General features: G+C 44.7%; 2 protein-coding genes across 5 annotated transcripts in view; both read right to left on the bottom strand.

Moving 5' to 3' along the window:
- The window catches only part of TNS2 (tensin 2), a 28,479-nt gene extending 19,353 nt beyond the window's left edge, over positions 1–9,126 (bottom strand). For 2 of the 3 annotated variants that reach the window (XM_069101171.1, XM_069101172.1), the window contains exon 1: positions 8,784–9,126. In XM_069101171.1, the coding sequence (XP_068957272.1) occupies positions 8,784–8,840 (57 nt within the window). In that variant the 5' untranslated portion in view covers positions 8,841–9,126. Of the gene's footprint in view, positions 1–1,629; positions 1,825–8,783 lie in introns of those variants that run through there. The other variant, XM_069101174.1, reaches the window with a different exon arrangement.
- Positions 9,127–10,406: 1,280 nt separating this feature from the next.
- EIF4B (eukaryotic translation initiation factor 4B) overlaps positions 10,407–18,043 on the bottom strand; it is a 39,448-nt gene continuing 31,811 nt past the window's right edge. Inside the window, exons 9-15 of one of the 2 annotated variants that reach the window (XM_069101179.1) lie at positions 16,230–16,458; positions 15,975–16,066; positions 14,592–14,811; positions 14,102–14,163; positions 13,568–13,676; positions 13,069–13,141; positions 10,407–12,530 (exon numbers count right to left, since the gene is read on the bottom strand). In XM_069101179.1, the coding sequence (XP_068957280.1) occupies positions 12,450–12,530; positions 13,069–13,141; positions 13,568–13,676; positions 14,102–14,163; positions 14,592–14,811; positions 15,975–16,066; positions 16,230–16,458 (866 nt within the window). In that variant the 3' untranslated portion in view covers positions 10,407–12,449. The remainder of the gene's footprint in view (positions 12,531–13,068; positions 13,142–13,567; positions 13,677–14,101; positions 14,164–14,591; positions 14,812–15,974; positions 16,067–16,229; positions 16,459–18,043) is intronic. The other variant, XM_069101180.1, reaches the window with a different exon arrangement.

Raw genomic sequence — 18,043 nt, 5'->3', positions numbered from 1 at the left:
AAGACTGAATGGCAGGTGACTTTTTTTTTCTTTCTAGCTCCTCTCATCTCGACTAAGCTGGATCTCTCCCTTTCCCCTTGGTTAGCCCACAAAGCTCTGGACTCTACCTGTAGCCCCCAGCTCCTTTGTCTTTAACTCTTTCCCTTCTGTATTGCCATCCTCTTATTAAGGGGTCTTACTTTCACCTCCCTGGCACTGGCTCCTCTGTAGCTAAAACCTTGCACTATCCCTCCCCTCGAGCCTCTGTAGATCTGGCTGGCAACACTACCATCTTCTACCTTAACCACCTTTGCTAGCGATTAGAGATGAAGGGAGAAAATACTTCTGGGTCAGGCCTCAGTTTCCTCCTTGTGTTCTGGGCTGGGAGGGGCATGAAAAGAGAGGCACTTTATTATAGAAGTGATTGGAGATGACCAGGGTACCCCTAATTGGCAGAAAAGAAGATGGGTAGGGCAGGAGGGAGAGCAATCTAATTTTCCTGCCATATTGTATGGTGAGAAAACTCACCTTCTCTGGTGTGGGTACCTAAGGGTTAAGGTAGAAAGAAAGTTGGAATATTAAGCCCCCTGGCCCGCATGAAGCTCAGTTCTCAGCTGGACTTCTGCTCTCCCACTCTTCCTCCTGTCCTAACCATCCTTGCTGGGCACATTCCAGTGTTTGCCTGCCTCCTCCCTCCCCTGACTTGGCCCCCTCGTATGCTGGGCCAGGAAGTCTTTGGTTTGTTTGGAGAAGCCCCCTCCACCCCTTACTCCCCCCTCCTGGAAATAGCTGTGGTTGGATATAGAGGCTGGAAGCCCAGGCCTGGCTAGAGGGGAGGGGGAAAGGGTAAAAGGGCCAAGGAAAGAGGGAACGATCCAGGTCTTAATTAGGAAGGGGGGGGGTGACTAGAGTGGACGCAGAAGAGAGGTCAGATAACTGGGAATGGGGAATAAATCAGGTAGGGACTGGGGGAGTTGGGGGGGGGAGGGGATTGCCAGAAGCATGGCTGGGGATGTATAATTTCAATCTTCATTTTACTTTGTTCCTGCCTCAGTTTCCTTAGATGTGAAGGGGGTGCAGATAACCTCTATCCTCCAAGGCATCTCTAAATCTTGGGTCCAGGATAACTTTCCTCCAGCCGAGGGACTCCCGGTGCCGCTGGGTGTGTCCGTGGGGCATACTTGCCTCCAGGTAGCACTTAGGGGCAGCCTATCTGGTTAGGTCCGCTAACTTGAGTGCACTGAAAGGGTGAGGCTTGGCCGTGGGAAGGTACGCGTCCCGGGACGGTGGGGTGAATGAGGGTGCGCTGGTGGGTGGGCGCACCTATGCATGGAAGGGGGTGTGTGCGTATCCCGTGTTGTGTGCGTGAGTCCCAGTCCCCGCAAGCCCTGCCTCCTAAGGCCGGAGTTTGCACATCGTTGCGGAAGACAAACTTCCCAAGTCCTGGGCTAGTAGAAGTGGGTGTGGATGGGCAGGTGGGGGTTGCCCCCACAAGCCGGGATCCAAAGCGGGGTCCCCTCCCCCAACAGCCCTACTCCGCGGGGCTCCCTGCCTCCCAGGCCTCGCCCAGGGCACCGCCCTCCTCCCCTCTTCTCCTCCTCTTCCTCCTTGGCCCCGGGACTAGCTGTGACGCAGCCGCCGCCCACTCACCTTGGGGGGCCGTCCTGCGGGGCGGGAGCGCGGGGGGCAGCAGCAGGGGGAGCCCCCAGCCCAGCCCATCCCGCCACCGGGGCGGAGAGCGAGGGATGGAGGGAGGAGGGACCCGCAGCCGCCGCCACCGCAGCAGCCACCCCCGGCCGAGCGCTTTGAAGTGCAGCTCCGCTCGCCTCCCGCCTCTGCCCCGCGCCCCCGGGTCCCCCGCTCGCTCCGCTGCCCGGCCCGGCTGGGCTGGGCTGCTTGCTGCCCTCCTTCGTTCCGTCTTTTCCTCCCTCCCTCTTTCCCTCCCTTGCTCCCTCCTTCCCTCGCTCCGGCTCCAATCCCCACTTCCCTCCCCGCTCCCCGCCCCCTAGCCCTCTCTTCTCCCCACCTTCTCCCGAAGACCGAACGACACACAGACTGAAGAGGAGAGAGACCCCGAGACCCTGCTAGGTCCCTACTGGGGAGCGGGAGAGCAGGGGCTCCCCGGGCTGACCTCACCCCCCTACTCCCAGGCAGAGGTTGGGGGCGTGGGGTGGAACACAGCCACTGGGGTCGAGGGTCCTTCTGGTCACCCCCTTCCCCCGGCCCACCCGAGGACTCTCCCAGGCCCCGAGTCCGTGCACTTGGGCTTGGGGTCAGGCCTAGCCGGCCTCTGGCTTCCTGTTTCCCAGCAGTTGGACACACATTTCTCCTCCCTCTTTCCCAGCCGGGGTTGGCACACACCCAGAGCCGATAAACAGAGGACAGATCAACAGCCCTCCTGTCCTAGATATTGACGTCCGGGGTTTTCTGCGCAAGGAAATGCACTTCGTGAGGGCTGGGCCTGTGACTCCTCTAGCTTTACATACCCAGGGCACTTATGAATTCAGTTCACATTTACAGTATTAAGTGCCCAGTCTGTGCTGAAAACAGTGCATTAGGCTCTAGGAGAGATTCCAAGTTTTTAAATACCTGGTGCCTGCCCTCAGAAAGCTTACAGTCCAGTAGTGGTATGCGATACAAACTAATAACTATAATAGAAAATAAAGCATGTGCATAAGAGGTGAGCAAAGTATCTTGGAGGAGGCAGGGACGACTTTATGGAGGAGGCCTACATGTGAGTTGGCCCTTTAAAGATGGGTACGCACTGAAAGACAGAATATACCAAAATCTTCGCAGCAGTACTGTTTGGCTTAGCAAATAACTAGAAACTTAAGTAGGTCTCACACACTGAGGAATGCTTGATAAAAGGATGGTTTGACAAAGATGATGAGAGAGGAAAATGACAAATGTGGACGGCTTGTGGGAAAGCAGACACTGGTACATTGTTGGTGGAGCTATGGATTGGCTCAGCTGTTCTGGAAAGCAATATGGAACTATGTTCCCAAAGTTACTAAATCATACATATCCCCCATATCTCACAGTGATACTAATACTAGACCTATAATCCCCAAAGAGAGATGAGGACTTAAATATTCAAAAATATCGATAGCAGGTCTTTTTTTATGGTAGCCCCAAACTGAAAATTAAGAGGGTGTCATCCTGTTCTGGATTGAAATTATGGCATATGAATGTAATGGAACATTATTGTGCCATAAGGATTGACAAAAGGGACAGTTTCAAAGGAAATTGGAAAGACTTTTTAGAACCCACGAAGTCAAGTGAGCAAAACCAGAGAAATTTGTACCAAAACAATGTGGAAAAAAGAAAAACTTTGAAGACTTTAGAACTCTGATCAATGCAACAATAAACCATAAATCCAAAAGAATGAAGAGGAAACATGGTATCTCCTGAGAGAGGTGATGCACGCAAAAGAAAAATATGTTTTTGGACATGACCATTCAATGTGGACATTTGTTTTGCTGGATTAGGCATTGAAGTATATTTATTTATTTAAAATTTTTTTTTAAGCAATCGGGGTTAAGTAACTTGCTCAAGGTTACTCGGCCAGGTGTTTCTGGGTGGGTGCTAAGTGTCTGATCCCGGATTCGATCCACAAGTCATCCCAACAGTGGAGCCGGTGCTCTTACTCGCTGTGCTACCTGGCCGCCCCTATTTATTTATTTTTTTAATTATTTTTTTTTGCTTTTTGGAGGGCAATTGGGGTTAAGTGACTTGCCCAACATCACACAGCTAGTAAGTGTTAAGTGTCTGAGGTCAAATTTGAATTCAGGTCCTCCTGACTCCAGGGCTGACTCTGTTCACTTCGCCACCTGGCTGCCCCTTACCTTTATTGATTGATTGGCATTGAAGCATTAGAGGACTTGATTTTTCATGTTTTTTTTTTCTTTTTCTTGCTGGGAGAGGGATAGCAGGAGGGACAGATAATATATATTTTTAAAATTTGTGCATATGAATGCAATGAAATCATATTATACAGTAAGAAATGACCAATAGAATGGAGGTCCTATAAAGCATAGGTGTGAATCCCTGACATTGACTTCAGTAGCTTCAATTTATCCCCTTCAGATGACAGATCCTGAGTTGGGCATTTAAACCCTCTTCACAACTTGGCCCTTTCTGACCTTTCCAGTCCTCTTACACTTGACTCTACATTAATGAATAAGCCTAAGGTACTAAACAAGGATGAACTGCTTACATTCTAATTTAGGGAGGTGGTACTAAGTGTTTCCTCTTAATCCTATTATCATCAGGGACCATTGAGGCAGTATAATTAGACAAGGCTTGAGAGTAGTTCTTGATGACTTTAAGAATGGAAAGAAATGGGATTGGAGGAGGTGATGGAGAAGGGAAAGAGGAATGGGATTGGGGGAGGTGATGGAGAAGGGAAAGAGGAATGGGATTGGGGGAGATGATGAAGGGAAAGGAAACATAATTATGGTTGTGCAAATAAGCACCTATATAAACAAGAAGGAAGGAGTAGAGGAAGTGACTGACACTTGAACTTTACACTCGTCTGAACTGTTCAAAGGTGGGAAGAATACATACATACACACACAACTGAGTACAGAAATACATCTCACTCAAAAGAGAAAGGAGGGAAAGAGAAGGGAAAAGGGGGAATTATAGGGAGGGTACATTAAAGGAGGGATTAGTCCTAAACAAAACAAATTATAAGGATGCACCAAAAAACTATGGTTCTTTTAGAGGTGGCAAAGAATGGGAATCTGAAGGGGTTCCAAAAATTGGAGAGTGGATGAACAAGTGATGGTATATAAATATGATGGAATATTATTGTGCTATAAGAAATGATGAAGGGAATGGTCTCAGAGAAACCTTGGAAGACTTGTATGAACAGATGCAGAGCTAAGTGAACAGAAGCAGGAGAATAATTTTATATAATGAAAACAATATGGTAAAGGCAAACAACTCTGAAAGACTTAGGTTAGGAACTCTGATCAGTTTAATGACCGATCATAATTCTAGAGGATTAATGATGAAACATTTAGCCACTTCCTGATAGAGGGGTGAAGGACTCAGAATGCAAGACGAGACACATATTTTCTGGATATGATAAGTAATTTTATTTGCTTGACTATACATATTTGCCACAAGAGTTTTGCTTTTCTTTCATTAAGCAGGGTAGGGGGAAGTATTAGGGTAGGAGGGAGAAAAAGTGGAATTTTTTGGTGATTGAAAAAAACAAATTTTAAAAAGAAATTGAACTTGGAGTAATGGAAAAACTAATGAAGGATAATGAAATATACCTCCCTCCCTTATAGTAGAAAGGTATGTGGGTGCTATTAGAGCAGAATATTACATAGGTTATCAGTCTCTTTATCAGACCTTTCTCCTGTTTTATTTTGGTCATAAGGGAGAGCTTGATATATATCTGGTGGTTGGGAAAAGACTGATGTAAAGACAAAGGGCAAAAGGCATTAATAATTTATATTTAGATATATGTATATTTATATATACACACATATACATGTATGTTTCCCACATGCACATATATTCATATTTGCATATATATTTATATATATATCCACACATATATTCAAATACAGGATGGGTAGGGATTCCACAAGAGAATAAACTCTAGGTCAGAGGAGAGAAGGAAGAGAAAGCATCTAGCCTAGGAAATAGTTCAACTTAGTTTAGGAGAATACATGAGAGAAGGTTGGAAGTTGGTGACAGATTGTGGTGAGCCTAGAATGCCAGGCATTGAAGTGTCTTTCAGGCTGAGGTGATCTGGTTTCAGCTTTAATTAGCTTCTGACTTTTATCTTTTGCCTCTTTTTTTTCTTTTTGGGAGGGGGGGAATGCAGGGCAATTGGGGTTAAGTTACTTGCCCAAGGTCACAAGGCTAGTAAATGTCAAGCATCTGAGGTCACATTTGAACTCAGGTCCTCCTGACTTCAGAGCTGGTGCTCTATTCACTGCGCCACCTAGCTGCCCCTTTAAAATATATCTTTTGCCTTTTTTCTTACTCCTGACTTTTCTCAATATTCAGTGTGAGCATTTATACCTCAGAAATCAGCAAAAGCTATACTTTTTAAAAATTGATTTATTGTTTTGTTGATTGTCTAAATTTAAGAAAGTAATTGAGAAAATCATAATAAAACAGATTAAATTTAATAATGTGTTTTATGTACTCTCCTTCCCCCAACCTCTCCCCCCCCCCATCCCCAAGTTAAACATTTACCAGCATACCACTGCTTTTAGGTCAAGTCAAATCATGTTGCTGAATTGAACTGAGTTGTTGAAACAGAGAAGAGTGCTCAGGAAGACATCTATCTTTTGTTCTCCTTAACCAGGATGTTCCTCACTCTTCCCTTAGTTCCTCCTCTCATCAGGAAGAATTTTTTATTAAAAGAGCCCAGAGAAGGGACATAGAACCCAGACATAGAAGAACCCAGAGGGGTCATTTCATCTAACTCTCTGAACAGGACCATATCCTACCCCATCCCAATCATTGGAGAATCCTATTTTTCCTTACCTTTTCCTTCCCCTTCCCCTTTTCCAAAAGAGACTCAAATCTCCCACATTCTTCCTCATATCCAACTTTAATCCCTTTTACTTATGTATAAACTGTTTGCTCATGATAGTCAACAAGCAATTATTAAGCACTTACGATATACCAGACATTGTGCTGCACTTGGGATACAAAGACAAGAACAGTCCCTGCCCTTCAGTAGCTCACATTCTAAAGGGAGACCATGTGTAAAGAACTAGGTACAGGGACAGTTGGGTAGCAGTGGATAGAACACCGGCCCTGGAATGAAAATCTGGTCTCACTAGCTGTGTGACCTTGGGCAAGTCACTTAACTCAATTGCCTCAAAAAACCAAACAAAAAACAAAAAACTAGGTACATATGAATTATAAACAGTGTAAAACTGAAAGATAATCTCAGGGGGAAGGAAGGCTGTAGTAACTGTGGCTGGGGACCCAGGACTAAGAACACTTAAGGTACAGGGTCGTGTGCAATCAAGGCCAGTGTGACTGGATCGGGACCCACGCCAGACCTGGGTGGGGAGGGAGGGGAAGGTGAGTTGGGTTGTTCTGTGAGGAACAGCAAGAATTGGAGTGTGGGGAGTCAAGTGGAAGATGACTGGTTGGGCTGGAAAGGGCCAGGTCGTGAAGAGCTTTAAAGGCCAAACACAGGACTTCATATTAACTGAGTGTGAGGATGACTAGGGCTTTAGGCATCTGGGGTTGAGGATGGAGAGGGGAAAGACACTGGGCAGAGACGTGTTAGAAAATTATTGCAATAATACAAGTAAGAGGTGAGAGGGTCTGTTACTGGGATGGTGGATGTGAGACAAACATTTCTGGTACCTACCCCAGCTCTCTCCTAGAGCTGACTAGGCTCTCAGGGAGGCAGGCCTGTGTGGGGAGGGGCAGCAGTGTAGTGTGTGGTGTAAGAAATGAAGGCTGTCTTACTCTGTCAAATGCCTGTCACTGCCCCCAGGGCCTCTTGCCTCCCTTATCTGCCATAGTTCCCTCCACCTTCCATGATGAAAGCAATAGTGAGAATGCGTGTATGGAGAAATGAACCCTCATGGATGAATGCCTAGTGTCTGCCCCAGAGAGATCCCCTCCTACCAGTTCCAAGTTCTGCCTATCTGGCTATCCCTGCCTGTCTCTTTCCTACCTCATTTTGTCTCTGGCAGGGACTGAGAAATCTGGTATTGATTATGAAGGGGTGGGACTATAGGGCCAAAGCCAATTGGGCCGGCAGAGTTCCTGAGTCAGAGCTGGATTGGGGGACGAAGCACATGGTGCAGAGGTCACCCAGCCTTAGTAGAAGGACTTGTGGGTGTGGCTGGGATCTAGCGACCCTTGGTGCTCATTATTCCTAAAAGAGAGAGGTCCAGGAAAATGCTTATCAATTTTGGCCACTTTGGGCATCACTGGAAAAGGGGGAGGAAGGCTGAGGGATGAGAAATAAGGAAGAGGAGGGGAGGGGCTGGGAGGAGATAGGAGAGAAAAAGCTGAACAGGAAGGACAAAGGACGGATGTGACTGGCTGAGGCTGTCCCTTTTCTGCTCTTGGTAATAGCTATCTAGTAGCCTGGTGTTTGTAGTGGCTAAAGTCCTGGGCATGGAGTTAATGAAAACCTTTTCAAATTCCGCCTTGCTTACTAGCTGTGACTGACCCTTGGGCAAGTCACCTGATACCATTTGCCCTATTTTAGGGTTTGTCACTAGTTAGCTGGCTGTGTGGCCTTGGATAAGTCATTTCCCCTTTTGTGGTTCCAGTTTCCTCATCTATAAAACAAATAACGTCCAGCACTAATATAAGGCAGGAATGTTTGTTTGTAGAATGGGACTCACATTCTTAACATTTCTCCCTAGCATGCTATTCTCCAAACCCCATAAGGAAATTCATTCATTCAATATCTATTAAAGGGCCATACTCTGTGTCAGTCACTGGGGCTAACTCTAGGTAGGGATATATAAAGATACCCTGGCCTTTCAAAGGGATTCTATTTGAGAAGAGACAAGTCACAAGGAATCTGGGACCAAGAAGGTGCCAAGAGAGGCGGGCCTTCACAGATGGGGAGAGGCTGCAGGGAGCAGGATGGGTTGGGGGGGGAGGCAGAGATGACACAGGGGGTGATAGAGGTAGGGAGATAGGTAGAGGAGCTGCATGCAGGGACCTTGGCATTCTGGATCTCAGTTCAGCTAAGCAGAGTGGTGGGTGACAGTAAATCGGCCCACGATGGGGCACTCACAAGCTATCCTTGCTCACCCCCCACCCCCTGCCCCAATCTGTCCTCTCACCTTGATTCCACAGAGGGCAGCCCACCTTGACACAGCTGGAACAAGCCCCTCTTCCATGATCTCCCCACCAGCACTTCTTGTTCCTCCAAAGATTGGTGAGGGTCTTGGGTTCCACTGGCTGGGATGGGGGGAGTGCAAACAGAGGGGCTGAGAGAGGGAAACTGGGGAGAGGAGGGGAAGGGGCTGAGCTGGCTCCAGGGGCGGATCTCCAAGCTGGAGACACAGGCTGCATTGTCTCACAGAAGGCTGTCCAGCCTGCTGGGTGGAGAGCAACACAGCTACACCCTCTCCATCCCTTCTTCCCCCCACTCCCGGCTCCCTCTCTAGCCTCCTGGAGCTGGGATCTAGGGTAAAGAAGGTGGAGTTCCCCCCCCCCCCCAGTCCTATGGGCCATAATGTTGCCAGGAGACAAAATTTATTTGGCAAATACATTTTCTAGGAGCAGATGTGCAACCCCAGCAGTGCCTTGGGAAACCAGATGCTGTTGGCTGATGGAACTAAGACAACGCCCCCAACTTCATGCTCTGGGGACCATTGTGTCCTGGGTATTTTTTTTTTTGGAAGGTGACTATCCAAGTGGGAAAGAAAGTAGGCCAACCAGCCCAAAGACATGTCACTTTTATTAAAATTACCCTATCTCTGTAACACTGTCATGGTGAAAGAACACAATTTGGAGCTCTAGGGCCTTAGAGAGCCAATCTAATCCTTTCATTTGAAAGATGAGCAGACAGACCTAGAGACTGTGACTTCCCCTGCCATACAGGCAGTTACACAGCTGATCTGAGACCAAACACAGGCATACAGGCTCCAAGCTGGCCCATTCTTCATTTCTACCTATAATCATCAACCCAGTCCCTAAAGATGAGGCACGTATAGTCAGGGCCACGTAAAGACATTTAGAAGTGGCTGAAAGTGGACTTGTGTACAATACTAGAGCAGGTGGGAGGTACTCTCCTCCTTGCATCTCCCTTGGCTGACTACACCACTGTCCCTTTGGGGAGGGAGGGAACCACAAATGTTGACAAGCCAAGTGTGAAGAGGCCAAATGAATCAATGGCTCCAGGTCCCTGTGGCTGAGGTTTTCCAGGCTCCTTCCCTTCCTAGAAATATTCTAACCTAACAGAAAGTCTGTTAGGAAAAGACGCTGCTAACTGGGACCCTGGATCCTAAGCTTTTTACATGCTGTCCCATAGAATCAACCTCTGGTTTCTGTTGCAATGGAAATGGGAAAAGCCACCTTTTTCTCAAGTATTTGAAGATAAAAGTTAAAATATGGACAAAGACAAGTCATGACGATACTGACCCTGTACCACATACTCTCAAGAACTCCTGGTCCTTCATGTATGACCAAGGGAAAACGCACAGAAGAAATTAACTGGGACAACCTTGGAAAAGATATTCAAGGGCAATACCAAGGGAAATGGACAGGAGACATTTTAAATGCTCTCAATTCCTAGTCCTCAATGAGCATTGCTGCCTACAGTGGTCCTTTCCAAAGAACAGCATCCATTTGTAAACTATATGAATATGATGAACTCTCAATAACTGGGGGTGGGAAGTGTCCATGTACCAAAAATTTATAAGCACTAAATGTGCAAATAAAAGAATTTCAGCATTAAAAAGGAACTTTAAAGATTAGGTTTATTTGGAGAAAACAAAACAAAAAACCCGGAAAAAAAAAAAAAACACCACCAAATCCCACAGCCCAAAGGATGGGGATTTTACATCATAAGACATCTCCCAGGTAGTAAGTCTACAGATTACAAATCATTTTCATAGAAGATATCTTTGTACAAATTTTACATGTCTTCAGGTGCTGGACGCAAATCAAATCCTTGTACCTGGTCTAACAGAGGGAGCAAGAAGGGAAGTGGAGAGAACAGCTTCTTGGATACAACTATTTGGAAGGAGAGTAGAAATGAAGAGGGCAAACCCTACCTTATCAACACCTATGGCAAATGGGTTGTAACTGCTTAAGTCTGGATATGCCTTCTAAATGTCCACTTCCTAGCTAATGGCCAATCCATGCCAATTACTTGTATTTAGTAATTTATTTAGTTTGTCTACCTTTTATTTCCACCTTATAAAATGATTCAATATACCCACTGCTGCAGCCACACAAATACCAGCTCACCAACTTGGCTGGGCTGGGAATAATCATAAGACTGCCTGGAGAAGAATTGTTCAAGTATTAGAGACTGCGATGGCATCCTCCTCTCATAGGTGCTAATATCTGGTGAAGGGGGAAGAAAGTATCTACACTAAGCTGACCCTCACAAAGTTGCACATAAAATCAAATACAATGGTCTTTTGTGTTGCAACAGAAACCAATGCCCTGTTGAGTAGTTCTCTCACAATCATCATTTATTCTCTCAGGGGAAGATAAAAAGCCACACACTGGTCTAGGCCACATAATAAATCTGAATATTAGTGTGGGATTCCAGTGGAGAGAAGGACAACTCCTAAAAACATCAACCATCAAAACGAATGGAGAAAATAGGTGGGGAAAGGCTACCAACTTAATAGCCTCTATCATTCCATTCCTTATTCACCTCCTAAGATCACCTCTTCCAGTTTGCTGGTGCTCACAAGGGATCAAGGAAGCTGGTGCTGGCACAGACCAGGGTGAGGAACAAGGAGTAGTAGCACGAGGGGTCAAAAGGGAGCAATGGGAAGCTGTTTTGCTTTAGAATAGCAGCTCAGTTCCTCACCTGACAGCTCCCTGGTATCTGAGGCCCAAGAAATGACCTGTTACACGACATAAACAGAAGATATTAGTTGGGAGACTGCAGAAAAGGGGAGCGGGTAGTAAAGGAAGTACACAAGACTTTAACTGTACTTAAGGCCTGAAATTTCTAGGATTCAGGATTGCAGTAGATTATGGATGAATTTAGAAGTTCCCACACCTATGTTCCAAGAAATAATTGCTTATGTTTCCTGGAGATGCTAACCTTTCACTTTATCTGGTCTAAAAGGACTTACATCACCCTCAGACCCAGATTTCCCTTCCCACTGCATCTGGTCACCAAGTAGTATGTTTTGTCCTCTCGGCACCAACTCCCAACCACCCCCTTGGGGGGTAAAACTGGACATTTCCCTCCATTACTGGCCCCCAACAGTTTGGGATTAAATGGGAGGAGGGGCTGGCAGCCTCCTGGAGACTAAAATAACCTCAGAGACTAGTTATCCTACCTTCAAGGATGGAAGTTTTATTCAGATAATGTTTCAGAATTCATATATGCCATAATAAGACAGCAAGAATTAAGGGGGAGAAAAGCCACCTCCTTCCTTGTATCTGTCCTATCATCCAACCAGCTCATTAATATTATTAACGTTTCTGCTAAAAGGAGGACCCTAGGCACTAATCATACAGGCAGTTATTTGGTGCTGCTAAAACACACCAGAGCTTTTCTTTTAAAAAGCTGTATGTCTTTCTCTCTCTCTGGCTACACTGGTTGGAAATTCTCCAGTTAGTTTAATACTTTAAAGGCTGCAGCAGCATGCAAAATAATTTCATGGTTTTCCTTTTTTTCCTTAAAAAAAAAAAGTTAAGAAAGGTCTCCAGGAGATGGTGAGTTTTATTTTGTCTTGTCTGGATAGAGGTTTGATTTGCTCTCGAATGTTGCAGGTTGGCGAGAGACGGGGAGAAAGCACAGACGTGGAGGTTTATTCGTTGTAATCTTCGCCCTCATTTTCATCTTCACCATCAACAGAGAGAGCTGCGTACTTGCTTGCAGAACTGAATTTCTGTAAGAACCAGAGCGATGGTGTGGGTAAAACACAGGATGGTTTCTTATGTAGGGATTATGGGCTTTCTGAGTCACATCTCACTATCACTGGGCTCATCTTCTTAACTGAAAAAAATTGGTGAAATTCTCTGCCTTTGTATTTTGAAGGTTATTTGTACTCTAGTAAATGGATCTTGGCTAGTCAGATAGTGCCTATTCTTTTCCTCTTGTGTTTTCTGCCTTCTAGGACACTTTCCCATTTGTGTCTTTTTTTCTTAAGTTCCTCTCCCCTCTCAGAAAGGTGGGAAAAGGGATACCTTTTTACACTGCAGACATAGATTAAGTACTTTGACAGTGTTCCTCATTCTACTCCCATAAGGGTCATGAAGACCCCGCTAATTCCAACAAATTAAAAACAACCTTAAAACCCTCCAATTTACATTTGTCATGGGCCAGCTAGAGCACAATTCAAAGCAAAGTTATAAGGTCCCAGAGAAGGAGAATTTCAGAAAAATGGCAGCAAACAAAAACTAAAGCTTAAACACATTAAAACTTACAGAGGCCGGATTTTCTTCAGGTTTCTTTGGCTCAGATGCAGGTCTTGAATCTTGATCTCTTCTGCCATCTTTCCTGCAAAGGGAAGATGAGGGGGAAAAAAATGTACACTCCCTTCAGATACCTGTTCCCTGCATATTATGAGATTTTAAATTTCCTAAGCCTGAAGTAGCCTAGAACATATGATATCAAGGACTCAGAATCTCTACCTGTGGGCAAGCTATGTATCTTCCTGGTGTCTCAGTTTTCTCATCTGTAAGATTAGAACTTAACTAGAACGACCTTCTCAACAGTTCTAAGTCATACAGTGTGATAAACGGTCTTTTTGGGAATTATGGTTGCAGAGAATTATGGTTTCTCTGCTATGCCATTCATGTTGTCCATGTGCGCGCACACACACACACACACACACACACACACACACACACACACTCACTCATGATAGAAAGAAGTATCTTTCCTCCAGCTATACACTCGGGAGGTCAGGGTACACAACCATACCTATCAGAATCCTTCCAATGGTCTTTACTTCCTCCATCCACTGGACCACGGCTGGAGTTCCCACTTTGGCCTTTCAGCACACTCACCCCATCTACCTTATTCTCATCTGCTGGAATTTAAAGAGATACAAAATTACAGAACAGCAACCACTCAGCCTACTCTTTTAGGCTTGGGTGAAGAGGAAAAAGTGGCAACCATGGATTAGAATGCAGGTTGCATAGCTCACTTCTCAAACTCTCTCAAAAAGATTCATAACATTTTTGGCCTTGTGGGTTTGGTCTTTCAATTCTGACAAAGAATGTTCATTTCCTTCCTTTTGTTTTTTCTTCCCCCTTTGGAGATGAATGTTCTACCAGGAAAGGGCAGGGCCCTGTGCTCTCAAGAGAGCTTTCCTGCCCTCTAGTGGCAAGAAGAAGGGACCAACCAGGCATCCAGAATAAAAGTTTAACACCTTCACAGAAAGGGAGGCAGAGTGAGTTTTGCCTTCTATGTAGGCTAATGGTTAAAGAACCACTTCCAAGGAATATACCTCACCTTTCCTTGAAATATTAGCTGGTCCTTCCTCAGATTGCTGGGATGTTACCTTTCCTCCACCACTAGGGAAAAACAGACATTTACAAGATTTATCAAATAGTCCACGGAGGTATATTTGGCAAATTTATATTTTTGTCAAAAGCTCTGAAAAGCACTGTAAGCATTACATTTAACATTATTATGACATTTAAAAGAAGAAAAGAGAAGATAACAACATGGAAGATATTCAGCTAATATTTTATCAGGGGCAGCTGGGTGATCCAGTGGATAGTGCTGAGCCTGGAGTTAGGAAGACTTGAGTTCAAATCTAACCTCACTTACTGGTTTGTCCAGCCCTGGTAAAGTCACATATATGTTGATTCTCTCCCCTTAACCCCTTTATTGGTAATCTTAAATGTAAGGCATTACAGCATCAATAAAACAGTTATCATCAAACTGACCCCAACCCCCTAAGGGCTGACAAAGTGCTGTGCCCACAGTCCAGACTCGCCTTGTGGGAGACTGCTGCTCTGAGGAGTCTGAGCTCTGTGATCGGGCAGGAGGATTGGAGCTCCGTTTCACCCAGGCGTTTTCCTTTGGTGGGGGTGCAGGCATCACCTTTAAGGGAAGCTGATCTGATTTAGAAGGCTTTGAAGTTGGAGATTGAGAGTCCTCTTCCTTGTTGAATGTTTCATTTTCTAGGGATTTCTCACTTTCCCTCCTTCGTGTGTCTGTAGGGACAGTATGATAATAACCCATCAACAGAAAGGGCAGGAGCTCTTCACAGTGACTTTGTTTCCTTAATATTTTATTAATGTCACACCGGGAAGATAAACACTTTATGGACAGTTTCAATTTTTTTCTTATCACTGTTCCATGAATATTGTCAAATGTGAAAGTACTGTGCCAACAGTAAGGTGCCACACAAAGGTTAGCTACTGTGATTACTGGCATTATTTTTAGTTTAGATGTCTTAAACTGGGTTATAAATGTCCCATCCTGGTTTAATTACTACCATATCATGTGTAAGATTAAATTTATGCTTAAAATAGTAACTCAAAAGCCACTTTCAGAAAGAGACATCATAGGGTCAAATATAAGCACTGCATGAATAAACTTAATTTCTTAGAAAGTTTTGGAAGGCAGAGGAATTCAAGATATCTCACATGTAGTCCCTGTTCAGGATTATTCTATTCTTTCCACTACCCCCCCCCCCCGGCCATTTTTCAGAGAGTAAATAATTTCCTCAAATTGTAGCAGGAGCTACACTTTTAATGGCTTGCCAGGTTTCCTAGAGGGATTTTAAAAATTCAATCTAAAATAAAAACGAATCGTTTGAGATGCATTATTTGATTAGTATATTGATTTTGGAGACAAACACCACATGTTTTCTACAAGCTATCAAGATGCAATCTGAAAAGGCAATAGGAATTCCCTTTTAAGTACAAATCCATGTGAGTAGGTAAACAACTGAATATGTACCTACAAAACAATTCATAATGAACATTAACACACACAGGGCTTGCATCCTAAGTAGAAGCTATTTTAAAACTATGTATTTACAGCAAATTCCTATAGTATGTGGGGAAAAAAACTGATACACAATTTCAGCTTTGAGGCATGTATTATAAATTCTCAAACATAAAAAAACATTTAGGTAACTGTAGATTTGGGAAAGAAAATACTAGTCAATATGTTCAGTATTCTCAATAAAAAAATGGAATGAAAAAGATAATTTCAAGTAAGAAGGCTCAAGTGTTTGTTAACAATAATTAAATTCTTTGGATAATTTGTGTAAATTTCAGTTCTACATACTATCCCTGGCTTTGAAGAGCACAAAAAACTGATCTGGCCATAAGGCACACTTCCCTCCCCTCATCTAGTCTTAACTTACTTCTACCAGATGGAGCTGTATTCCCAGTCTGTGAAGATTCACTTCCTGTCCTTGACCGTTCCTGAGTTTCCTCACTTCGCCAACTTGGGTGTCTATATAAGAGAGAGAGGAGGATCAAACACAAATATTCATTGCCCATATACAGAAGCCTGGACTCTCGGGGCCATTTAGTACCACAAACTGATTTCAGCTTCATTACAGGTGGCTCTGGGGGCACTGAGCAGATGAAAGCCCGCGGTCTGAGCTCCCCCTCACCTCTCCCGGGGCCGTCTTTCTAGTTTCGGCTCCTCCAGCTGACGCTGCAGCTTCTCTTGCTCCTTTTGTAGCCGCTCCTCTACTTCTCGTTCCCTAGCAGCTGTGTCCACTGGCTTTGCTCCCCCAAAGATGGAGGCAGCTCGGCTAGACTGCGAGGTGCTAGCTGATGAATCTTCATCTTTGGGTGCACTCCGGGGCTTCAGATTCAGTTTGGGTCTCTGGGGGGGACCTGAGTTAAAGAAAGCCCTATGTAAGATCTCTTCAAATCTGTTTACTTATCATCTTTAAAAATGGCAACAATGGACTTTGCAGACAGTATGTGCTGTTCTCCAGGAGCCCCCTTCCAATCACCTTACCTGTTAGTTCCTTAAGTTACTGAACTAGAATCTCTTCCTCCTTCCTTTCACAGCTTAACACTAACCCAAGTACTGCTGCTCAGACTACTTTGCTGGATCTTTATCTGCAGCTCATCCCACGATGGCCACAAGTTTTGCTCTGACCTACCTTTTCTTGCTTGACACCTTCCTTTTGATCTTCTTATCAGTTCTAATGGGTTTGGGTTTAATTATCACCTCGAGGCAGATGGCTCCCCAAAGAAGAGATCTAGCCCTAGACTCTCTCCATAGCTCCAGTCCAGATCCCTCCAAAGAGATGTCCTGGGGATATCGCTAACATTATCTAAAGCAGGACCTCTCACATTCCCCTCTAAACTTCCCTCGTGCTAGTGAAGGAATTGCTACCTTCCTAGTCATCCAGGTTTATAACCTTTCCCTTTCCTATCTACGTCCATTCAGTCTGCAAGCCTCATTGATTCTTCCACTGCCTATTCCCTGTGTTCTCTTACACTATTAGAATGTAACACTTTTGGGGCAGCGAGGTGGCACAGTGAATAAGAACACCGGCCAGGAGTCAGGAGGACCCAGATCGGTTCCGGCCTCAGATACTTAACACCCACACAAAAACACTGGCAGTATAACCTTGGGCAAGTTACTTAACCCCAATTGCTTAAAAAAAAAAAAAACATTTTTGAGGGTAGGGAATCTTTCCTCCTGTGGCCATGAACCTCAGGACTTCTTTACCTCTTGACTAGAATAGTGAAATAGTCTCTGAACTGTACTTCCTGGCTTCCAGCCTCTCCCCTCCCCCAGTCTTTTATATAGCTGACAAAATAATTTCCCTAACGCATGTCTGACCATATCATTTCCCTGATCAAGAAACATAAGTAGCTCCCTATAGCCTCAGAGGAACAAAACACAATCTTTCTGGCTTGCCATTTAAGAGAATTTGAGTTGGCTCACTTTCCAGGGTTACTGTATGTTACTCTTCTTCATATATGCTACTGTTCTAAAAAGAATTGGTTTACTTTCTGTTCCCCAAACTCACTGTGCCTCTGGAAAGAGAACAAAAACTGTCCTCACCTCTTCTGCAGAGTCCCCCTGATTTCTTCCAGGATCAGTCCATGTGCCATCACCTGCAGAAAGCTGTTGCTGACCCCCTTATAGTGCTCTCTTCTTAAGAGGCAATGCTAGGGGTAATCTGGCTTCAGACACTTACTAGCTATGTGACCAGTCAAATCATTTAACCTATTTCCTCAAGCATAAAATGGGGCTGATAGGAGTAACATTCTCTCAGAATTATTGTAAGAATCAAATAAACATTAAAGTGCTTTGCATAGTGCCTGGAACACAGCTGGCATTACATAAAAGACAGCTATCATTATCAATATTATAATAATATATACATGTGATTACATTATATTCTACCAGCTGAATATAGGTGGCAAAGCCCACATTTTGTTTTTGTAACCCAGGAGC

Source organism: Petaurus breviceps, unplaced genomic scaffold, assembly GCF_028583685.1.
Source record: "Petaurus breviceps papuanus isolate PSGF00001 unplaced genomic scaffold, PetGlider_PUasm1.0 454, whole genome shotgun sequence".
Taxonomy (NCBI): domain Eukaryota; kingdom Metazoa; phylum Chordata; class Mammalia; order Diprotodontia; family Petauridae; genus Petaurus; species Petaurus breviceps.
The sequence above is the reverse complement of the archived record's forward strand: the minus strand, read 5'-3'. Positions and strand labels throughout refer to the sequence as shown.